At 39.2% G+C, this 25,882-nt stretch overlaps 1 protein-coding gene across 4 annotated transcripts in view; it reads right to left on the bottom strand.

Annotated features, from left to right (window-relative positions):
• MCC (MCC regulator of WNT signaling pathway) overlaps nucleotides 1-25,882 on the bottom strand; it is a 211,012-nt gene that overhangs the window by 72,447 nt on the left and 112,683 nt on the right. For all 4 annotated transcript variants that reach the window (XM_051641985.1, XM_051641981.1, XM_051641982.1 and 1 more), the window contains one exon: nucleotides 3,329-3,442. In XM_051641985.1, the coding sequence (XP_051497945.1) occupies nucleotides 3,329-3,442 (114 nt within the window). The remainder of the gene's footprint in view (nucleotides 1-3,328; nucleotides 3,443-25,882) is intronic.

The following is a 25,882-nucleotide window of genomic DNA, read 5'->3' on the forward strand; positions in this document are numbered from 1 at the left end:
AACCTTTGATTCGTATTAGTGAGGAAGAAATCCCTTAGACAGAGGTTGCTGAAGAAAAAACTATACAATGATACATGATGCAATTTTGATGAAAATCTGTGTTGTGGGAGAAAAAGTTCAAAAAATTATGGTAAGTGGAGCATTTACTTGGAAGTGACGCAGTTAGAAAAAGAAGAAAAGTTAAAGCATTTTCACTACAGTCTGTCTCTTTGTTTAAATATAGCAAACACCTTGAATATGAGTTGTGCTTATTTAATGGCCTTTTCCTTAAGAATTACTTTATCTCATTTAATAATCACTAAAGTAAATGTCTATCTACTTGAGACCTTTTAAAAAAATGTGAAAATAATAAAATAATTAAAACTTTATAGAAATTAATTAAAAAGCCTGCTTGTGGTGTTGTTTTATTTTGTTTTAGTGTGCATTTTTTTGTTGGGTTTTTTTTTGTGGTTGTTTTTGTTTGTTTGTTTGTTTGTTTTTTAAAGCTTGCATGCTTTCAGATTTTCTGGTTTTGTGTTATTCACAGTTTGGGTAGCAGTTATCACTACACTTTTGTTCACAAGCACACAACCCAAGATCATGGGCATTACCAGATCATCAGGAATTAAAAATTGAGCACTACACACAACCTATCAAACCATCCTGTGCTAACAAAGCACATATTAATTGGGACTAAGGACTGATTCCAGTAATCATCAGTGGTGACTCGTTACTGCATGGAACACCTATAAGGCTGCGAGATTTCATTTTTATATAAATACATATACATATATATATATATATACACACACATATATATACATAAAAACCTGGAAACACAACTAAAACACCAACAAAACCCTGTGGTTAGCAAAAGACCTTGCAGAGTTACAAATAATAATGAGGTCAGTGTTGTCATGCAGAATGATGTGGATCGTTTGGACACGGTGGATCCATCTGACTGTTTGTCAAATTGTCAAATGCAGCCTATTAGTGCAGTAGAAGTTAGTAAAAGTTCTCTGGATTACAGCTGATAATTGATGTTAACTCTCAGCATGGCTTTGCCTCACCTATCCAGGGGAATAAAAACATGACAATGTTTCTGAATATTGCATTGATGGTCTGCAATAGGAGTATCACTGATAAGCCCAAAAGACTTAAAGGTAGCTGTAAAGAAAAAGGAAAGTGGACAAGGGCCAAAATATGGTTGGAGGGCTGAATCAAGAGCCTTTAAATCTAGACTGATAACCTTTCCAGATTTGGCTTGAGCTTAAATAACACAGATAGAAGCCCTTACCAAAATGCACTGAAGACTCTCAAATTCACAAAATGACAGAGTGGCGGAGGTTGACAAGGACCTCTGGAGGTTATTCATCCAACCCTTTCCCCAACTCAAGGAGGGTTAGGTAGCTTGAGTAATTCGAAGTATGGAGATTTCACAAGCTCTCTGAGCAACAAATAAGATAGTCTACTTCACAGGACAAAATGCTTTGACAGCCTCCACACAATCATAAACAAGTATATACTTTGAATTACTTTTGAAATGTAAAGTACTTATAAAAGGTATTTGCCAGAATGACAGTCTCTGAAAATAAAGATTTCATTTATAGAAGAGAGAAATATTAAGAACAATACTTCATATTTCCCTGTTTGCATCAGGACTTGTGCAAAGCATTTGATACCGTCCCACAAGACTTATTTTTCCCTAAATTGTAGAGACATGGATTCAACTGATGGACCATTTTGTGGATAAAGAATTTGGCTGGATAGTCACACTCAAAGAGTTGGTGTCAATGGCTTCATGTCCAAGTGGAGACCAGTGACAAGTGGCATTCCTCAAGGGTCAGTACTGGGACCAGTGCAGTTTAGTGTCTTTGTCGGCAACACAGATGGTGGGATTGCATGCACCCTCAGCAAGTCTGCTGAAGACGCCAAGCTGTGTGGTGTGGCAAATACTGTGGAAGGAAGAGAGGCCATTCAAAGTGACCTTGACAGGCTTGAGAAGTAGGCCTGTGCAAACTGCATGAAGTTCAACAAGGCCAAGTGCAAGGTCCTGCACCCGGTTTGGGGCAATGCCAAGCACAAACACAGGCTGGGTGGAGAACGGATTGAGAGCAGCCCTGAAGAAAAGGACTTGGGGATGTTGTTTGATAAGAAGCTCTACATGGGCTGGCCATGTGCACTTGCACCACAGAAAGCCAGCTGTGTCCTGGGCTGCATCAAAAGGAGTGTGGCCAGCAGCTCAAGGGAGGTGATTCTGCCCCTCTGTTCTGCTCTCTTCAGACCCCAACTGGAGTACTGTGTACAGCTCTGGACCCCCCAACACAGGAAATACATGGAGCTATTTGAGCCAGTCCAGAGAAGGGCAATGATGATGGTCAGAGGGCTGGAGCACCTCTGCTATGCAGACAGGCTGAGGGAGCTGGGGTTGTTCAGCCTGGAGAAGAGAAGGCTCCGCGGAGACCTCACAGTAGCCTTCCAATACCTGAAGGGGCTACAGGAAAGCTGGGGAGGGACTTTTTACAAGGTTGTGTAGTGATATGATGAGGTGGAATGGTTTCAAATTACCTCTTAAAGAGGGTAGATTTAGATAAGATATTGTGAGGAAACTATGAGTGTGATGAGACACTGGCACATGTTGCCTACAGAAGTGGTGGATGCCCCATCCCTGGAGGTGTACAACGCCAGGCTGGGAGGTGTTCAACACCAGGTTGGATGAGACTTTGAGCAACCTGGTCTAGTGGGAGGCATTCCTGCCCAAGCAGGGGGATTGAAACTAGATCATCTTTAAGGTCCCTTCCAACTCCAACCGCTTTGTGATTCTGATTTATCTTAATCTGAAAATATTATTTTTAAGTACTGTGAAAGCATTAGAGTTCACACCCTACTCTCATTTTATCACTTGGCTTTCCACTGACTGGTGTCCACAACAGATACACACAAACTGGCTTACTAGAAGATAAACTGAGATCACAAATCACTTCCCACGTACCACCAAAACACTGCCAATTTCAATAGCTTTTGATGAGTGTTAATTTGTATTGTGTTTGAATCTGAACCAAGAGTGGAAGGCTCTGCAATCATTTACCTAATCCACTATGAACATGCCGCAGTTTTTATGTTCAAAGAAGTCTCTGTTTATGTTGGCTTCAAAACCAAACAAATCTAATTACTTCTTGGTATTTTTAGAAGAATGTCATCAGCACATGAAACTTTGGCAGCTGTGTCTCTTGCAGTCTTGAAATTCTTTTCACTTGTGACATTATTCAGGTATTTTATCCTCTCCCCATATACCATATTTCTCTTCAAAGAACAAGGACCATCTTCAGAGTCTTGAACTATTGCTCACCTGGGCTTTTGCCAATTTCTTTTCCAACAGGTCACGCTCCCTTTCTGTTTGTTGTAGACGTTTATTAAGCTCCACTATGTCTCCCTTTAGTGATGCCAGGGCTGCCAAATGAAGCTGTAAGACAAAAGAAAAGATACACATCAAGTATTAAACAAGCCATGCAGCAGTATTTGAAGGAAGATATAGTACTATAGAATAGCTACAATAGCTGTGGATTTTTACAGTATTTAACGGGACCTTCAATATAACAAAATTTTAGAAGAAATCCACATGCTACTGTATACTTTCCACATAGAATTCTCCTCAGAAAGCACATTATAAGGATAAAGAAAATTAGGTATAATACAGATGGAAATGTGTAGATTAGTTGTAGCATTAACTTAACAGGAAGTAGTTTGAATCTTGTGTTATAAAACCTTACATTAAACATTAACTCAGATTTTATCATATTTTGATGTCTTTAGACACACAGAGGTTATCAGTTTGATGAAGGGAATAACTCCATGCACAGGATTAGGTTTTATTTTGCAACTAAAGCTTACTTCACTTTGAGTTACTGCTCTGTAGTTGTTCTCTTCAGTCCCATGTCAGTAAGTTTCAGTGATTCCAATCTACTGAAGCCACACATGAAGAGCCTGAACTGTTTTTCTTTCTGCACTAGATCTTTTTGATGAAAGATACATTCCACATTTAACTGATAACATATGGAAATAATAGCAGACTAGGATAGCTAACATAATCTAAATTACGTTAGCTACAAAAACTAGAAATCAAGAATAATTCTTAAAAGAATGCTATGCTTGTAACTCATTCACACTCTCCTCCTGTTCTTAAATATCCCATTCACTGTTACACTGAGGTATCAGCTAGAATTCAACACTCAGTATTGACAAGTACAACCACAAAGTGCAGGAGGAAAACTAGCCACTAATACTGAAGTTTTTCTTTGTAGTATTAAATAAACAACTCAGAAGTGACCTTTCACACTAGATCAAGTCACACAGCAAACACCACTCTGCTGACAGGATTCAGACTGAAACACAAACCCAAGTCCTCCAGCATGTTTCAGTCCTTCACTTTATTGGACAGGTCACTGTTAAATTATTTTTCTTGTTTCATTTCCAGTCAATCTGCTAGTGAGTCCTATTTTGATACAAATTTTACCTCTACAACACTGCAAGCCCGCAAAACCATAGATGTTTTTGTGCTCTGATGCGTGAAAGTAGCTGCATGACAGCAGAAAGACAGCATTTAGCAACAGCTCGTTCACCTACAGTATTCCCACTCCTATAGAAAGGGCCACCTCTGGCTCCAAGACAGAAAACATTTCAGGATGTCAATTCTGCAATTTTAGTTGTAGTGTAACAAGTTATGCTAGAAGCTCTGGACATCCTGATTTGTGAGTTCAGTCAAAAGCGTTTTTATGTCAGCTACAAAAATGTCTTACACATGTGCAGTTTCAATTCAGTACAAAAATACACATACACAATTCTGCGCTGCAATAGGTTTAAGATTCTCGAGGCAGCCTCATTTTTCAATAGAAAAAACAGTAATCCGGGCCTGCTACAGGCATCTGTAGCTTCTTTCAAGTACATATGCTGACATCTCTTACTAAATCTAGAAGCATCCCGAGTACCTTTCAGTATTCTTGGCCTTCAGGAGAAGGTCTTTCTTCCTATCTCAAGAAACTATGCACTGGTTTTACAATGTGGAGAAACAAGAACCAGCATCATCGTACCAATCTGTTCATTATTGACTTAAGATTTTCATGAAAGCTGTGGAACTTATAAGCCAATGTTTCACCTTATTCCCTTAACAGAGTGGAAGTGTGGCAACAAAGCTCACCAGTTAGATCCTTCACCACAGCTTTCAAATAACACATGAAAAAATGGCTACAATTCTCTAAATTTAATAAAATGATGCTACATGGTCAAGTATCATTCCGTTCATACACTATACTTAAATGATCACCAGCTGTGGTTTTAATTAAATATCAGACCAATAAGGCCCATACACATGGTGCTGTAATATAAAAGGACACAATTAATTTAAAAATCTCAATGAAAAACAACTTGTTCTAAGGAACTAGGGAGATGGGACTTCCTATGGAATTGTCTTTGTCCTCTTCCCACAGTGCAGTCACCTCAGCTCTTCTTCACGTCCCCTAGCACACCCGAAGCTCAGTAAGAAACAGCATGAATTGTGCCTAGTTTTACAGGAACACTGGTGCTTGGCCTGGCTGCTCCTGGAAAACAAAGGTATCCAGTACACGACTAACATCAGCCTCCGCATTCCATACAGGGTTTCTCTTCTCCAAGCAAGCAAAGGATTTCTTTATTAATTACAAGGACATTTTATTGCATCATTTACTACAGAAAATTATATTTTCCTTTACTAAATTGGACTCATCCAGTTTCCAAGCACGAATGAAACAATAATAAAACCTTGATGTTCCTGAAATGGTAGACTAGACAACAGGAAGCTACCATACACGGAGGAGGGCTGTTTGGGATACTCTCCACTCCCGTGTATGTACCCAGTGCACACAGCAGTAAGGCATATGCAAGCAGTGCCTCCCGGTACTACTGAAATACGTAATATGACTAACACATCTAGTGTAGCCGTGTAGCCTTGGCAGAGTCAACCTTTCCTCCCCATTTCCTTAGAAAAGGTGGTACAAAGTATTGCTACATCTTCCCTTGAGGAGTGGGTGTTCCCACAGACCATGCTCCCAAGTGTGTTTGTATAGCACACAGAGGGTGGGAACTGGAACACTGATACTTGGATATTGCTGTAATGCAAACAAGGAAACATCTGAGCAAAGAGCTACAGTCACCAAAAAAAAAAAAAAAAAAAAAAAAAAAAAAAAAAAAAAAAAAAATCATTCTGGTGAAAGAGTGCTCACATTTTGAATTCAAATCTAATAATCTAAACTACTAAAGTTGGAAAGATTCCATTTAAAAATCTCAACTGGAAGGCAGTAAGTCAGTCACGACTGTAATTGAATCACTATGGGATATGACAACCGAGACAGGAGAATGGAGGTAGCCATATGGTAACCTGCTTTTCTTCTCCCCTCAGCAAACAGTGATAAAACAGTGATAGACAAGGCAGAGGTACTACCACTAACATTTTTAACAGTTTATAGTTCAGTTTATAGTTCAAGGCGTGCTGCCTCTTTATGGCATAAGGTTAGAAAACACACAAAAAAATCAGTAGTTTGTAAAAACACAGACACTACAAAGATTTCTGTTGTGCAACATACAGGTCTGAACCTTTAACCAAGAGCTCCCAGAGAGAACTACCTCACACAGAGAAAACAGTTCCTTGACAAAGCCAGTTTTGTTCACAAACTTTGTACTGATACAAGACAGCTAGTATTGAATTCCATGAGGAAAAAAGCTCCTATGTGATGGTGATGGAGCCAAACCACCCAAAGGGATCAGACAAGACAACCAGCTTGTTTCTTTACCATTATCCAAGGAAATAATAGTTATTTCAGAAAATAAATTAGATAAATTTTAATAATAAAAAACCGCATCATCTATTTTAACTTAGGAGCTACAATTTCTATGAAGTTTTTTGCCAAAACAACAGCAGGTTGCTTACTGATACATATACACAGCACATTTTATACTCAGTACTACTCTGTCAGGTTTTTATGTATTAAATATTTAACAATTATAATTTACTACTATATATTATTATTAATAGAAAATACTAAACTGCACATAGCATGTGATCTTTAAAATGCAAACCAATGTACAGCTAAGTTTCAAAAGATACAATAACTGAAATGAAACCAAGAAGGCCCCACAAGCTCAGAAAAGCAAGCTCCTGACCTCTGTTCTGGCCTCCTTTGTGTCTAGTGTCTCTTCCCTGTCATATGTGCTTCTACAGAAGTCTCATACAATACTGTAGACGTGATTTAACAGTGTATGTTTTGCCCAGTGCTTTAAACAGTACTTTTTGTGCTGGGTTTTGTGAAATAGTCTATGTAGGTACAAATAAAACCAGTCAAGTTTCTCAAGAATTTTATGGAGAAAAGAATACAAAAGCAGACGGAATAGTAATACAAACTGCATGCCAAGGAAGCAGGCAGCTACTGACATGTCCATACTACACATTGCTGGAAGTGCTCTGATGCCATGAAAAAAAACAAGAGAAATATGGAAAGGACAATGAAGGAAGGTGCTGATAAAACGACAGGTTAAGGCTAAAGATCTGAAAAGCTTAAGAATTACTCCCATACTCAGCATTTTTCCCTGCAATTGTGATCACCACTAAGTTTGATCAACATTTGATTTTTCCCTCGCTCTGCTCGAACCAGACTAATCAAACCATATTGCAAAACTGGTTGTACTCACTGCATATGTTTGTTATTTTCAACACAGAAAACACAATAAAGACCTTAGCCCATCCTTCTCTGTGAAACTGAAGAGCTAATCTTGTATTTCTCCTCTTGTTTTCTGTCTTCCTTGGCTACAGTGCTGCTGCACGTCAACTTGGGAACAGATGTTCAGAAGTGTAACCTCTCACATAACAAGTGTCCTGGTTTGAGCCAAGATGAAGCCACTTTTCTGTTTACTGATTTTTTTTTTGTTCCTTCAGTAACCTGGGACTGATAACACCAGAATGTTTTTGTTACTGCCAGGACTCCAAGGTCACGTCTTTGCCCTGCTTGCTCAGATGCTACTGGGAGATGTATGACTCTCCTGTAAGGGAGGCTGAACTAGATGGACAACAAAACTGGCCATAGATATTTCATTCCATGTATCTACATAAGCTCAGAGGAACATCAGGGATCACGGATATCAAGCCCCTTCCTGCTTCTTCTCCCCTTCTCTTCTGCGCATGGCCGGCTAAAACTCCACCTATTCACCACCTGGGACCCCCAGGCCCATGCATTCCTGACCCTCATCACTCTGCCCTCAGCTCCTGTCTGCTCTGCCACTCTCTTCGGCAGCTCCAGGACTTTTTGGGACTGCTCATAGCTCAGGAGAAGCCATGGGAGTTGCTAGGGATAGGGGGAGGCAATAGGGGTTTGACATTCCTGAACACATTTGTATATAATTGTGTGTATTTTCTTTTATCATTAGTGTTTAATTAAATCTGTCTAGTTTAGTTTTCAATCCAGAGAGTCTCTCTCCCTCATTCTCTCTCTCCTTCCGTACCTGGGTGGGAGGATCAAGAGCATTGGGAGTCTCTGGTTTAACTGACGATCCTGAGTCAAACTTTGACAAGAAAGCCAAAAAAGCATGAAGAGAATGAGATATCAACCCATATATCAAATTCAAAGCAGCCAAACACCAAAAGAAAAATTTATTTGTTCTGTGTATGTCATCTGTGTCTGATCAATAAACTCTTACCATGGAAGGACCTGGGTGAGGGTGGTGTGCCTGTGAAACTCAGGGAATAACACAGGCTGAAACTAGTCACAGCCACTTCCAAGAAGCTGACTTGATCTCAACACCAAGGGAATCAGAGAGCAGTCTCTCCTTCAGATAAAGCTATGAACAGCTAAGTGGATCAGCTGGTGGCATACAGGTTTCTTCCTACATTAATTAAAAAAGGGTAGCTGTCTCCCTGAGCTAGCCAGGCCAACAAGGGGGAAAAGTATATGTGGCTTAATACAACATAGTGAATAAAAACTAGAAAAGTAGCAAAAGAATTTCAAAGAGAGCAATGGGCTTGAGCTGGTTTCAGCCCATGAACGATTTCATAGCAGGACTGGAGACATCCAGCATTGTAATAGTGAGCATATTACAGAGACCAGTAAAGTGAACCACGTTGGTATCATGATGGAACTGGGTATTGAGATTGCTATACGATGTTATGTTTGTATTGTTTTCAGTATGTTTTGTATCACTCTGCTAAAACAGAAATCTCAGGTAACACAAACTATCTTCAAAAGAAGTAAATCAGATAATAAACATGAATACCTAGAAGAACCTGGTCAGAGAGTATTTGGATCCATTCTCTTTTTGCTTCCCATTTGCATTTAGCATGGTTTTAGTGCACATAGCCTGCAACACAGATGTTTATGTGTATAGCTACTACTTATTTTAATGACAGGCAGGATACAGAAAACATCCGATGAAATATTCAGAATGCTGCCTCATCTCTGAAAACCTCCCTATTTTTTTTGTTACCAAATGATACTGGACACTACACAGGATTTGAAAACACAAACTGCTTTGTAAGATGACAGATGGGAGGTGTAAAGAATAGCACGGAAAACACACTCACAATCCCAGCTAAAACTGCAGAGAGGGGATAAAACCCCAAATGCCTATACATCATATTTTCTGACACCCTTCTTCAAGGGTAAGAGGGAAATATGACTAAAATCTGCAACTGCTGTCAAGGAAATAAAAAGGTTGGCAATGTAATTTCACAATAAAACCACATTTTAAGGCACTGAACAATAAAATCTTGTATGGATTTTTTACTTGAGGAGTCTTAGAGCTGTGAATTGCTAATTTTCATTAAAGGCAATAGAGAACAATATCAGGGCTCAGGAAAACCTTAGATAAGACCGGCACTCATCTGCTGACATGAACGAGAACCTGTGATGCTAACACATAGCAGACATACTTAAGATATGTTATAAAGGTACAAGAAGAAAAACTTACACAGAACAAAAAATATGAAAGAAATTAGAGCACAGCCAGGAAACACCTTATAAACATTTTCAAAACAAAGGAGAATCTAGGCAAAGATTAAAAAACTTTCTAAGAGAGGCGTTAATGATAAAAAACTTGCATTACAGACATCTGCTGTGCAGAAAAAGACAAAGGCGTTGTCTAGTTTACATTTTATAAGGAGCACAGATGAGCAGTACTTACAAGTAATACACATAAAGTGACTTACATAAATGTGTAGCTACTCTGAAAAATTTTTATTCTCAGTCCAATTTTCATGACACCTTTTGCTGGCCACGCTCTATAAAAGGTGCATTTTTATGGTCCAAGTGATTAAATAAATGTAAGCGAAGTCCACTTCTATGAATATACTGATGAGATGAAGTGGAAAAACTTAAAACCATCTCCCAGAAACAGTAACAGGACAGCTTGATATTCCCTAGACAATTTCAGTTGTATGATCTCTAGAGCATAGCCCTGAAATATCACAGTAAATAGTCCTTTAAGTAATTACGTAAGGCAAACTCTCAAATGACTAAAAAAGCCGCACCTCTGAATTGTTGGATGTGCCTTCAATGATGCCCTGAAGCTATACATTCAAAACAACTGTTATGTGCTAAAAAATGCCTACAAATTTTGTGAGTGACATACAAAACTGACATTTTGTGACTACGCTGCTGAAACAATTATTGCTATATTAGACTTTAGACAGTTACTTCATATGCTTGTGCAATACTAAACAAATAGTGTGCCAATACAAGCCAGGATGGAACCATCCAAATTCTAGAGAAATGAATACCAAGTATTTCTAAGACATACTTTGTTTTAATTTGAAAAATCTGCAGAAGATGTGCTCAATCTGTTTGCAGTATCTATAAACAATTTAAACTGTGTTTTTTGTTTGTTTGTTTGTTTTAATTGCAAAATAACATTTGCAGGCACCTGTGAATCATAGAATCATGGAATGTCTTGGGTTGGAAGGGACCTCTAAAGATCATCTAGTCCACTCCCCTACAACAAGCAGGGATCTCACACTGGAACAGTTAGTTAACAGTAAAAAGCGTTTGATACATAAAATGCACTACAAGGTTGTTAAAAAATGGTATTCCAGAGAATAGGAACAGTTTTAGAACATATTACAAAAACCGAAAAAAAAACCAAACTTGGAGTGCAACCACAGCCCCTCTTTAAGTAAAAATAAAAAAATGGTACTAATACACCATTACAAGCTACTGATGGCTTTGGTATGTCTATACTAAGCAGGACTGCATCCCACTTCTGTGCCTACCTTTCTTGCAATGACTCTCAGTATAACTAAAGCAAGGAAATTATCTTTTTTTTTTTCTTTTCTTTTTTTAAAAATCACTGTATTGACTAAAAGAAGAAACAGACCTGCATTTTCCTACCTCCCCTTCTGCCCAACACAACTGTGGAAAATGAACGGATAAGGGAAAAAACCAGCGCGTTTCAAAACAGGTCCTTACCCTTTGTAAAACTCAGGATGCCAAAACTCTTCTCTCTGTTCCTTTTCAGTTTGCAAGGACAACTGCTGAGGTGATGGGCATACCATTCTCCCCTTAAGAAACAAAGGAGTAGAAAACTAATCTCAAGAATGCACCTCACTCAACCCTCTGCGTTTAGCATTCAGGGGACACACATTCTAGTACTGGACATAACAATGCCACAGATGGGGCATAAGTTAATCAGCCGCACCATTTTTTGTATCACCTTAACTGGCTCCTTCAACTTCAGTCTCTTCTGACTGAGAACAAACCACATCATTAAAAACAGAGACCACCATTTCAGAGCTATTTCCAGATACTATTTATTATACTAATTTAATAAATTCTAAAAAGCATCCCTATTGTTCTTGTGTTCTTTTTAAAACTTACTGACCAGTAAGTTATTTCTGATTTCCCAAGGTAAGACTGTCAACTACCAACAAAGCTGTACCTACAGTGATACAAGGATCTGTGCCCTGCATGACACACATGAGCTACCAGCACCACAACTTCAGAGGAATCAAATTTTTGTTGCCAGGTCAAATCAGTGATCTACCAAATCCAGTATGCTATTTCTGCCATAAGCCACAATCTGATGCTTCAGCAAGGAAAAAAATGACCTATCAACAAAAAACACACCATCAAATTCCTCAGCTAAACTCCCTAGAATGTACTTCACCAATTGTTTGAAATTTAAAGAAAAAAAACATCTTTTCAGCTTTTTTTCATCAGTTCATGCCGTAACATACTTTATTAGAATGTCCATTATGCAGCTTCTGAAACTAAACCTCTAAACCAATTTATAAAAGCAGCTAAACAACTTTAGAGACCTGTGTTGTGGCAGCAAAATTCCCTGGATGAGCATGTCTTTGCTTAACACAATACACTCAGTTCAGTTCTTAATTACTTCACTGAACCAAGGTTAGCTGCATTTCTGAGACCTCCATATTCCCCTCCCTGCTTCTTTAACCTTAGGCCACCTGCCATGCCCTCTTCATAGGGCTTCTGATGGCTAGTGCTCCCAGAACCCTCTGCACCTCTAATTGCACCCACCATTTAGATGTTCTCCAGGGTGAGTGGAGAACAAGTGAAGAACGAGTTGAGGTCTCCAGTTATCACCCAGCTTACAAGAAAGTAGTGTCTTTAAAAATATTTTTAGATACATAACATACTATAGACAACTTGCGCATTGCTTATGGTTTACCAGGTAACTTCACACTCCTGGCTGTTCATCTGAGATTTGTTCATCCTACATTCAGAGGTCAGTGTCTCCCTATTCCAGGTCAATTCTTAGCTCAAGCAACTGTCCCATTGTTGTTTTAGGCAAATCTGAGTTGGTTTGCCTAGCAATCTTTACCAGCCAACAAGTTCAAAACTGGATGTGTAATTTTCCCAAGGGGAATTTAGTTCTTCATTCCTAATACAAATCCCTAGACAGGAAAATTACCTATTCTACTGTAACTCCAGTTCCTGCAGGAAACTTCCACTATTTCCCTGTTGTTACACACCCTAAACCTCTGCAAAAGTAATCTTGATTTGACTCATAAGCAGCATCCACTGCATGTTGGCATTTCCAGACTTCTCAGGTCCTGCATCTTTCATTGCCTCTTCTTTCTTACTACCTGGTCAATACACCAGGGAAAAGCCGGCTGATTTTACTGAAAGCTTTGCAAATGGATAGCAAACTGTGGGAGACGTCGCATTCCTTCCTGTTGAGTTTTCCCACTACACTGGATGTTATTACTGAAACTGTAATTTTAACCAATTGGATAGAAAACAAACACTGTTGCAAAATACAGCCCTGATAAGGCTCTGTGATAAATCAGCTTTAAAGATGAGTATGTTACAAAGAAAAGGTCACAAACAAGACTGCTAGAGGAGTTTACTTGGCACAGAAAAAGCTAAAAAAACCTTCTGCTTAGCTGGGTTTTACTATACCAGTAACTAGTATTGGGGTTTGTGGTTTGTTTTTTGTTTATTTGGTTTTATATATATATTTAGATAAACAACTAACCTCAATTCTTGATGAAACATGTTAAATAAAGAAAAATCTCAAGCACACATTCGAAGTTCTATCCTAACAAACTCCCTTCCTTCTAAAACCAGTTCATAGGTCTGCCCAAGTAAGTTCTTGCTCTCTATGGTATAACTCTCTTGAAATAAATCTCTTACTGCAGAATTCCACTTAAAACCTCTTCCTCTTTCTGGAAAAACATGGGGAAAAAAAAATGCATTAGTGAAAACCACTGGGATTTTTTTTGTGAGACCAAAGCAATGAGTTGGAGGACTGAGAAACTGAAAATGCCAGCCATCACTGTGTTGTCCTCCAACTGGTATCAGTTCTTTGGCATGTTCCTATTTGGTGATAACTTTCAGAAAACTTTATGCAATATTTCTGAATGATGTCTCAAACTCCCTTCTGATGTAAACCATCTTTAGTAGAAAGCAGACAGCACAGAAATACACCATTCACAAACCACATTTTTTAAATAAATTCACTTGCATGAATGTATTTTTCAAGTCACCATATGGCTTAAATTTTAAGCAATGGGATGTCCATTGTCCAAACAACAGAAAACGTAAAAATAAACATTGATAAATGTTTATTATCAATTGCACTGGCACAGATAGATCTGCACAGATGCCACAGTTCACTCTGTTTATTGAATAGGAATTTATGCAGATAGGTTTTTCAGTATTTCAGTAATACATGGATATATTATTACATTCAGCAGATATATTTTCATTTGTTGTACTTTTCACTAATAATACAACATGGTATCTTTGTAGCACCAGGCACAGCAAGTGGCTTCATACTTTTTCAGCCATTTGTTTAGCAGGCTTCTCCAAATATAAAATCAAGTAGCTGTAAAATTTACAGAGAATCAAGTGTCTGTAAGCATGACAAAACCATACTAGAACATCTGAGTCAACTGATGATAGCAATTTGTAAAGGTAGTGTCCTGCTTTGAGCCAGGATGAAGCCAATTTTCCTTTTACTGATTTTTTTTTCCTTCAGTAAGCTTTCTTTTAACCAGCACCAGAGCGTTCCAACTAAGGCTGCCAACACTGGAATGTTTTTGAAACTGCTGGGTCTTCAAGGTCACATCTTCGCTCTGCCGGCTCAGACACTACGGGGAGATCAATGACCTCCTCCGTAGGAGGCTGAGTTAGACAGACAGCAAAACTGGCCAGAGATACTCCATTCCATACATCTACATAAGCTCAGAGGAAGGTCAGAGAGCACAGAAGACAACTTCCTTCCTGCTTCTTCTTCCCTTCTCTTCCGTCCATGGCCGGCGTCCGGGGAGGACTCCGTCCATCCAGCACCACCGACCCCCAGGCTCGAGCTCTCCTGACCCTCATCACTCTCTGCTTTCTCCAGCAGCAGCTCCGGAATTTTTCAGGACTGTTCCAGCTCAGGAGATGCTGTGGGAGTTGCTGGGGGTGGGGAGAGGTGAGAGGCTTTTGCTCATATCTAAACATATTTGTATATAATTGTATATATTTTCTTATATCATTAGTGTTTAATTAAAGCTGTGTAGTTTAGTTTTCAATCCAGCCAAGTCTCTCTCTTTTTTTCCTCTCTCCTTCCCTACCTGGGTGGGAGGGGGTGGGGATCGAGAGCATTATTGTCAGACCTGAGTCAAACAGTGACAGGTAGCATCGACAGTAATTCAAAGATACAAGTAAACAATAATTACAAACCTGAAACTAATTGGACTAAACACCATTCAATAATATAATGGTTAGATTTTCAGCCCAGTTTGCAACTGTGCACAGGTCATGGGTCGAAAAAAGTATCTTAAGTTCAGATGCAGGGACTTGACAGATAAGTGTTAGTTCTTCTTCAAGTGTGGATGCCTCTATATTCTTTTTTTTATTCATGTAAAAATAAAAAACACAACATCCTTGTTTGTCAGGAAAAAGTGTGCAACAATTTTCTGAAATTTGAAAAATTTCTGCAAATGGAGCAGCCATTTTCTAAGCAGACTACTATCTATTTTGGTTAAGATTACTCATTTTATACATTCTTTTCCCTGCTATTTCTCTGAAAAAGAAAAAAAGATTTAAGTTTTTTTAGTGTCTATGGGACAATTTATCTTCACTCAAATAAACACACACTTAAAATTTAATTGCACTCAGAGAAATTACAGATGATTATAATGAGCAAAGCTGAAAGCTTCAGTCCAACAAAAATTAAAACCAGAAACTGCTCTAACATTTTGAGATTAATTTACATAGTATTCCCAACATTATGTGCCTGTCTCTACCAGGTTCACTCCTTATCTTGGTTGGACTCTGAATGCCAAATTTGACCCCATATTTCACCCATGCAATCCTATTAAATAAACAGGAGTTGCATGGATATTTATGAGTCCAAAGCACAGTTCCATGGAAAGTGCACATCCCATGAGATTGCCATTTTCTCTTTGAGTGTAATTTTCTTTGCTTTAAATCATCAAATAATAACACAAAAAACCATTACTAATTCTCTAAGGAAGTCAGGACAGCACAGGAAGTTACTTCTAACAATTAATAAAATATATACTTTATATTTGTATCATACAAATGCATGTCCACATATGCAAATATATAAACAAAAATCAGGGGTCATGACAAGATGAAATTTATAATTTAAAGGCACTGTATGTAACACACATCCCACTTAACACTTCAAAACGTCTCCATCCTCCTTATGACCACTTTCACTGACATGCACAAAAAAAAACTTGCTGTGAACATGACTTATAAAGAGCTTTCAAGCACTAACTGGTACAACTATAAATCTACATAAGGTTCAGGAAATAAATCTTGTGCTCTCTGCTGCTCATAAAGGAACATTAATCTTAAGAGGAACACAATACAGTACCTGCTTATCTGTTTAAAGTAAGGCAAATATTTTACTCATGTTAATTGTCCTGACAGAAAAGGATCAACACTGCATTAATCCATTTAACACATGGCTTATTTTTCACCCCTGCGCATTTCATAGACCCCAATGCTTGCTGATACCAAATCTAATACTATTCTTGTTTATTCTTCATAGAGCATGTTCATCACTCACACACCATTCTTGTTTGTATCTTTATTTAGCAGAATTTCACAGAATGAAAGTAGAAGTTACTTTTTTCAGATTCTATTGCTTCACCACTCATGTAACCTGACACTTCACAATTCAGGTGAAGACTTACACTGCTGCATTATTTTATGCAGAAGGGAGTCTGTCCTGGTTTAATGCTGGGCTGGCAATTAAATGAATGACAGATGCTCTCTGTTAATCCCCCTCCTTCCCATTATAGGGAAGAGAGGTAATAAGGTAGAGAGACTCTTACGGGTTGGAAACCAAACTACACAGCTTTAATGAGACAGTAGTGATATAAAGTAATTAAATATATACAAATAGACACAAAAGCACTATCACACTCTCCCCCACACCCCAATAATGCCCATGTCACCACTGAGGCTGCAGGGCAGGCCCTGAAATGTCCATGACTCAAGTAATGGAGTCAGTGGCAGACGGGAGATGGGATGTAAGAACACTGGCATGCAGGAATGCAGGGATCAGAATCAAAGGCAGCTAAATATACAGAGTCTTCCCGGGATGCTGGCCATGGATGAGGAGAGAGTGAGTCCCTCATGATCCCTCAAATTTATATCCAGTATGACATGTACTGGATACTTTATGTGGTTAACTTTGGTCACCTGTCTGGTCCAGTCCTCCACAAAGGAGTGTGTGACCCTTCAATGCCTTCTTAGACTTAAGACTCACAAAAAATCTTCATATATTAAAAAGTATTATCTTTAACATAATTTCAGTAGTGAAACAGTAATCATTCTACCTGAAGGAAAAAAAAAGAAAGGATTATATTTTTCCCATCTTCAAGCAAGTTTCCTATTCAAAGAACATATCCAACAAGTGCTGCATCACATCAGACCACATGGAGAACCCTGCCTCTGACAGTGGTTAATCACAGAAGTTGAACAAGTAGCATAAGAACTGAGTACACATTTGAGATGCTTCCCTGGTATTGCTTTGCATGTTCTGCACCTCAAGGATAACTTTTGTCTCTTTTCATATGTTTCATATCACTCATGAATTTATAATGCTTTCTTGAAACATACAGCCCTTCTCCTCTCTTATCATCTGAGGCTGACATGCCCTAATCTATTTAACAGAAGGTTCTCCTGCACTTTCAATCCTCCCTTTTGCCTTTCTTGGGAGTACTCAGATTTTACAGTTTTGGTGTTTGACTCATTACAGCCCTCTAGGACAGTGCTAGGCGGCAAAAGGCTAACCCTTTTTTGCTGTCAGCAACTTAAATCCATGCATGTATTACATCAACACTATATTAACATTTGGGTCACTCTACCCTGTATATATCTCTAGGGTACATCCCATGGCTTTTTGTGTGGAAAAAATTGTTGTTCTGTTCTCGCTCCTTCTCACCTAACTGTATCACCTGCAGGAAAAAATGCTTGTGTTTAGGAGAAAGCAGTGGGAAAGGCATTAGTAGTTTCCTCTATGAAGCAGACAAGCTCTGGCTTGAGCTAAAACAATTCTGGGCCTCTAAAGTATCCTCAGCCACACAAGCAAGCAGCAGTTCAAAATGCAGACACAGGCATCCACTGAAAAGTTTTGTATATGAATACTGCTAACAACTACTGGTATTCAAGAAGGAACACATGGCCTGTCTGTGCTCATGACAGGTTTAGAAAGGGAAAGAAGACAACTGTTAGGTGACAACATCATGGTATGTACCAGAGACAAAATTAAAATGTTTAAAACCCCGTTGAGAAAACTGGCTTTAAAAAAACCACAACAGTCGCCACAGAAAACTAACATCAGTTAAGCTGTCATTAATTTTTCACAAGGATATTCTGACTGTGCAATAAGAAGATGCTTGTTCCTCTTCCTCCAAACACCATCCCCTATCATTCTTAGTCTATTTTCAAGCAACATAAAAGCATTTTGTCTGTTCATACAAGGTAGTACTGGCTACCTTTCAAACACAACTATACTTGAGGCATCTCATCTGATCCTCAAAAGTTGAATTTGTCTTTAGAGGGACTCAGACTGAATTTTACATAAAACTGTTACTAAAAACCAGCCAAGCTTGGAACAAGTTGTGCACAGTTGGTACAAGGTTTTCTGTCCTAGAAACAGATCGTTCACCATCCCTGTTTCTTTTCCTCTTCCTATAACCACACCAGAGGCCTATTTCCACATGGGAGGAAATCTCATTGTAGAGCCTGGGAGTCACAGAGCAAACTCCTGGCAACACACGACTGATTCTGAAACGCATCCCTAAATGTTTACTCAATTTCCTAAAGTAAACCTAAGACTATATTTGGGACTCTTTCTTCTAGCCATGCAGATGTTGACATTTCTGTTCAACTTGATGCTCCAGAGACAGCTCCGTTTCAGTCACTGAGCATATCTCAAAGCACATTTATCCAGTCTCAACCACTGAAGGGTAAAAGAGTTACACGTGCCACTCTGAATTTGCTCTTACTTGAGCCACACAACAGTGCACCTTCCTACCCGCTTAGTTGCTCTGACATCACTGCAAAGCAATGTAAACAACAGGAATACAAATGTCCACTGTAACAAAGAGGCAAAAATAAAATTGGATTTGAACCAGAAACAGGGGGCAAGAAAGCAATTTTCTTCTATTGTTCTAAAGTTCCTGAACCAGAGTGGGTATTTGAAATTCTGTGCTTCTCTAAACAAAAACCTGCTGATACACATGATCAATTACAGGTTGGGCAGATAATAGATTGAGAATAACCCTGAGGAAAAGGACTTGGGCGTATTCATTGATGAGAAGTTCAGCATGAGCCAGCGATGTGCAGTTGTAGCCCAGAAAGCCAACCGTGTCCTGGGCTGCATCAAAAGAAGCATGGCCAGCAGGTCACGGGAACTGCCGCTCTGATCTTCTGAGACTGCACCTGGAGTACTGTGTCCAGAGCTGGAGCCTGCAACATGGGAAAGACATGGAGCTGTTGGAGCCAGTCCAGAGAAGGGCCACAAAGATGACCAGAGGGCTGGAGCATCTCTCCTATGAAGACAGGCTGAGGGAGTTGGGGCTGTTCAGCCTGGAGAAGAGAAGGCTCCAGGGGGACCTCCCAGTGGCCTTCCAGTACTTGAAGGTGCTACAGTAAAGATGGGGAGGGACTTTTTACATGGACATGCAGTGATAGAGTAGAAGAGGGTGGGTTGAGGTTAGATATTAAGTAGAAAATCTTTACCATGAGCATGGTGAGACACTAGCACAGGTTGCCCAGGGAAGCTGTGGATGCTCCATCCCTGAGGTGTTCAAGACCAGGTTGGATAGGGACCCAAGCAACTTGATCTAGTGGAAGGTGTCCCCGCTCATGCAGAGGGGTTTGAACTAGGTGATTTTTAAGGTCCCTTCCAATCCAAACCATTCTGTGATTCTACAACTCTATAATGATAGAGTAAAAAAAGTACCTACCTCTGTTAGGATACACTTTGAAAGAGTTATTTCTAAGGCCTGGATTCAGACAGAAAATTTACAAAAAACATATTCAGCATATTCAACATTTCAGTCCTACCGTTCCCTCCCTAATTCAAAGAAATGGTAATCACAAAAGGGTAATTGCATGTACAGTGTGGTTTACCCGTCACGGATATGTAAATTTTAGTGCAATTTTACATGCTCCTAATATACCATATATCTATATAAAGGGAAATTTAAATGCAAGTATGTCTTGAAGGAAGGGAGGTGAGAGGTAGGAAAGGAAGAAATGTTTTACCAGGTTGTGTCCACCAGCTATATGAGTCTCAAATTTATCTTCTCAAATATGTCCAGTACAGTATTTCTGTAACTGTAATTTGTAGTGCTCTTTAATCCTGTTAGTGAGATTTTCCATTTTTCTAGTCTCAACAGCAGAGAACTAGAGAAATTCATAATCTACTTTGCTGAGGTCTGATCATGCACAGTTCACTCACACTCAAAACCTCCACTGAAGCTCCATTTATGTATGTATTGTGAGAATGAAACAGGCCCCTCTGCACCAGCAGAACATTACACAGTCTCCTTAAGGTGCTGTGAGTGAAAACCGGATCTTTATTCATCTGGTTAAAACTTTTTGCTGAGATCTGCCTGGTAACAGCATGAGATTCAAAGGTAAGTCTACAAGAATATTAAATGTCCAGTCTTTCCCACTTTTCCACATTCGGACAAGAATAAAAGCCAGAGTGGGCTGCTGCTAAAAAATAGAGCAGTAATGCTTAGGTGCTGCGACTAGCTGAGTTTTTTTCTGGGTCACAGTGGTCAGTTCAGACCTCTCCAGAGGTGACAGAAGGTTTGTAACACTTATTTCATGGCACTCCTTGCATGTAGAAGCAGCTGGCTGTGTAATTCAGTGCTGCTGACCAGCCATATTCTGAAATAATGAATTCTGCTTTCTTTTCCTTTTTGTACAAGGATGCAGAAACAGCAGCTCACAGCTTCCTTATCAGGCTGTGTGCAAGCACCTAGGGAGACATTCAGCTGTAGGGCTTACATATGTTTCACCTCCACTTTTACCAAGGGTTGCAATGGCAGACTGTGTGGACTTAAGTCTGTAACTGGTGCTGTGAGCTAGACCACCCTGCTCTGAATTATATACTTGAGTTCCCTGAGATTTAAGTTAGCTGCTTTTCTTCAGTAAGGACATTAAGGGCTTTTCTAATTAATAGCAAATGTTCCATTACATTACTAAATCAGAAAATAAGACAGAGATCTGGAAAAGAATTAGAGGACAGCATGAACCACATGGCTCTAGGCAAGAATATTACACTTAAACATAAACATCTTTCTGCACAACTCCGCACATTTTCGCAGTATTACTGACTTGAGAGTTCCAGCATTACCCCTTATTCCAGAACTATATACTGCAGGAGGTATAACCAGCCAAGGGAAAATTAGGTTTTGTTTTACTTTTCAGCTATGTGACTACCAATGGACAGATCTGAACTGCCAAAAAATTATGGAAACTGTGAGAATCAATCCACTCCCCAGCCACAGACAGGATGTATGTGGATGGGAACGTCCCAACCCTCTGAAATCCCAGTAGGCCTTACACATTGTAGCTTAATTTCTACTTGAGCTGATTTTGGGTTTATAATCCTTACACATGGGATGGACTGTTTCTCCCACTAGTCTCAATCATCCACTTTGAAACTACTAAATCCTCCTCCTCCACCCTTCTCACAGATCATTAGAAGGCTGGAGACTCTTCTATGACCAGTGTGACAGAACAACACTATTATCTTTCAAACAATTAAAAATATGTATGTAGACAGAGATTCAAGAGAAAGTCCTCACTCAAGTTAGTCTCTCAGCTAGATAAAACCAAAACAGCGTGTTGCATTTAACTGATGTAGTTTACATGTTACCCAAAAAAACCCTAGCAACAAACCAAACCCTCCTGCTGTCTCCCAAAGACAACAGCAAAATCCCCCAATAATGTAATATTATTGCAGTCCAAGTAATTTATTCTGACCTTTCAAATAACACTAACAAAAGCATTACACCCAGAAGATCCCGTATCACATATGAAGACAGAGTTGGGAGGCTCATTACAGTCAACTCTTCTGAATTAAAGCTTGCAACCATGTGCTACTGGTTAAGGATCCTTGGGATTTCTTAAGCTGAGTCAGAAAGTAATTCAGTAATACTTAAAAACCTTTGAGTGAGAAGTACCATATAAACACTTTACATAAGCAGTTAATGATATTTCTTGCCATAGATAAGAGTAAATGAGATTGCTTTTCTTTGCAAACATGAGACAGGGAATGGCAGACCTGGCACTGGAAGCCAGTGCTTAATTTCCCAGACCAGTGCTCTAATCATTCAGCCATGTTGGTCCCTAATGAATTTTATTAATGTATTTTGGCAGGCACAACACAGTGTTAACACTACTTACTATCCTGTTCTACTGCGCACCAATTATACACTACAGCACTGATACAAAAATAGTTCTTAGGAATTAATAAAACTCTGAAGTTTGTTTTGTTTTTTTAATTAAAAGTGAGTTTATATTGCTAGGATTTTTGTGACAAATAATGGATTTTTTTAGATTAGGACAATGGGAATTAGCAAACTTGATTTGAAATAGTGAGAAGAGACATTTCATTCACATAAAACCACAAATGCACCAGTGATTTTATCTGTCTGAGACAAAATCATGGAGGGAATTAAAGAACAGCTTTTATTGTTGTACCAAAATGAATATGCTAACGAAGGGTTTTTTCCATTGTAGACATTAAAATTAAGTAACTTTTTTTTTTTTAAATTGTGTAGCAGGCATTAAAGTTGAAATATTTCAATCTGCCTTTGCTGAAGAGAAACCAAAAAAGATTACACAGCCGCTCCTGTACCAGAAACAAACAAAAAAGATTTTATATATAATACAGATAATAATCTTTTACCTTAAGATATTTTAATTCAGCAGCTGTAATGCAGAGGAGAAGGTAAACTAAAAAGGAACCAAGATATACACAAGCTACACTAAGCACTAGTGTCCAGAACCAAATATGTAAAAATGGTTGTACATTATTTATAGTTAAGAAAGCAGGACCTCAGACGGGAACTGAAATAACAGATATGGCTTATGTTAGTTCAAACTTGTTCACATCTCACGGAAGCCCTGCGGTCATTTCAGATGCCCTGTTTTCTATTATAAATTAATCATAGTAATGTGCTGTGTTGTTACACATCATGGAAAAACAGGACCAGCTGACAGATAAGAGTTCTTACCCCCATTTTAAATGATGACCAAATTAGTTCATTACAAAGCACTTATCAGTAGATAAAAATACATCTGTCAGAGTATTTGAGAGGTATGTTTGGAAATGCAACCTGGATTTTAAAAGACCTATGAAACTACAGCTAATCCAATGTACTTACTGCTATTTAAACAGGGAAGCAAACCCTGAGCGTGAACAATCTGAAAGATCAGCAGTGGCATAAGGCTCATGAATGTAGAACAATTCATGCTGGATGATGGGTCTCTAGCCCAATCTCCTCCTCACAGCAGTCAAGGTTGCTCAGGACTTTTTGCACAGTTGGGTCTTGAAAGCCTCCATGGATAGAGACTGCACAGTCTCCCTGAGTAACCACTTCCCCTGCTTCACTGCCCTCAGAGGGAAATTATTTCCCCATATATTTTGTTAACTCCTATTTCAATTTACATGTGTTTTCTATGCACCTCCCACTGTGCACCTCAGCAAAACCCTGACTCTCTCTATGATAATTACCCTGCAGGCACAGGGGGCTTTTCTTACATCAACCTAAAGCCAGCCTTTTTTCAGACTGAACAAGCTCAGACCCCTCAGCCTCTCTGCCTGCAGCAAGTGCTCCAGCCCTGATCATCTTGGTAGCTCTCCACTGAACTCACTCATTTTCATGGTAATGAAAGACCACAAATTGGATGCACGGCAATAACAATATAAAATAATTGATCTAGAGCACAATGGATTTAAAAACCCACTGGCTAGTTCAACAGCTTCAACAATAAAAAGTGTATGTGAAAACAAAAAAAAGGAAACAAAAGTCCTCCAAAACTGAGAAGTATAGAATTATTCTTTCACTAAAAGCCTTTAAAAAAAGTAACTTATATTTAGAACAAACAACACTTACCAGGACTAGATTTATACCAACAGATCTTTATCACTGTATTACTTACCTCTTGAGTGTAAGCTAATAGCTTGTCTTAAAATTTATCTCTGGTAAGAATAAAAGAATTGTGCCTGAATTCTTTAAAACAGGCAAATGAGCAACATTGCAGGAAAGCATGTAAACAAATTAACCAGACAGCCGAGTATAGTTTCGATTGGCATTCTTCTAGTCTTGCATTAGGCTGGTGTTATTTCTGGCTGGCCACAGAAGGCACCCGTGGAATGCCTGCCCTTTGGATTCTCTCCTCTGTCCTGCTGCAGGGCAGGTAGCGAGCAACTGGCCAGGGACTTGCCTGCCAGCTGGGCTCAACCCACCAGAGTGCTCTACAGCACACAGCATATTCCCAGGTGGGAGAACTCCCATCACTTACAGCACCTCAATCCCCTCCCTTCTTCCAAATGCACTCTGAAGACCAATTTTATTTCAGTACACAATTACAACAACAACGAGGGTAAATGACTAAGTAAGAACCAGGAAGTAACTCAGTCTAGCAACAAGAATGACCTCAGCAGGTCTGACTAACACACAACTAATTTCAAAGAGAAGTAACATGGAAAATCACCAAATACCAATCTGTTCCTTATTGCACAATGGCCCGAACACAAAATGACTTACGGGTATAGAACCAGGAGTCACATGCACTGTAGCTTTTCAGAACTCAGATATCTGAGTTTTACCATATCCAAAAGGTTCCTTCTGTTAGAGTGAAAACTGTCAAAAGACCATGGCCATAAAACTTCTTCCAGATACTTTACAATTAAACCTCTGTTTTTTATGGGAGCTCTAACAGGAGAAATAAGTTGACAAAAACAATTAGCATCAGCAAAGCTAATCATCAAATTATAGAAGAATCCAAGCAAATTCTCCTTAGGGAGCAAGCCCAGGAGAATCTGTGACAACAAACTAGCCTGCAACAGCACACAAGTCCCAGCACAAAGGTCAGGGGGACAAATGCCATATCCACTGTCAGAGAATAGCATCTCCTCTTTCTGAAAGGTTTCTCCAGAACAGAACATGACTCTCAGCTGAGATACTTCAAGGAAACACCTATTTCCTCAGTCCTCATGATCATCCTTCATAAGTCACTAAGAAAATCAACAGGTCACAGCTTAAGCTGAGCTCCTTGTAATAACTGTCTTGCACCTTCATATACTCCCAATGATGCACACTGCTGCTACCTACCTGCATTGTGTTTGGAGACAGTCCCACAGCAGTCCCTACTGACTGCTTGTGCCTTCTGTCTACACTACTAACAAGGAATGTATTGATGATCTTGCTCTTTGCATGCTCTCTATCTCCCTCGGAGTGGGAAAGTTAGCACCATCCTTTTGGCAACATTCATGAGCCAGACAGAAGGGCTAGCTCTTCTTGTTTCACAGTGAGATTCTTCCTGAAGCTTGGTATTTCTTCCTTTCCAGTGCCTTTCTCTATTGCCAAAGACCTGCTTTGGGCATCCTGACTGTTCTCATATTTCTCTCAGAATACCACCTCTCAAAGCATCTCCCTCATCTCTGCTGTCAATTTTTTGACCCTTTCTTCACAGGTCTTTTAATCAGATGTTTATAGAGTTCCATGTGGTTGCCTCACATTTGCCTGTTTTTTGAATTATGGAAGCCATCCCCCAGCAAAGGAAAAAAAGAGCTGACAGGTAAGCAGGACTGTGATAGATTTCCTCAAATTTAAATCTGAAAATCCACAGTGTAAAAATAAGTACAG

This window comes from Apus apus, chromosome Z (genome assembly GCF_020740795.1).
Source record: "Apus apus isolate bApuApu2 chromosome Z, bApuApu2.pri.cur, whole genome shotgun sequence".
In the NCBI taxonomy this organism is placed as follows: domain Eukaryota; kingdom Metazoa; phylum Chordata; class Aves; order Apodiformes; family Apodidae; genus Apus; species Apus apus.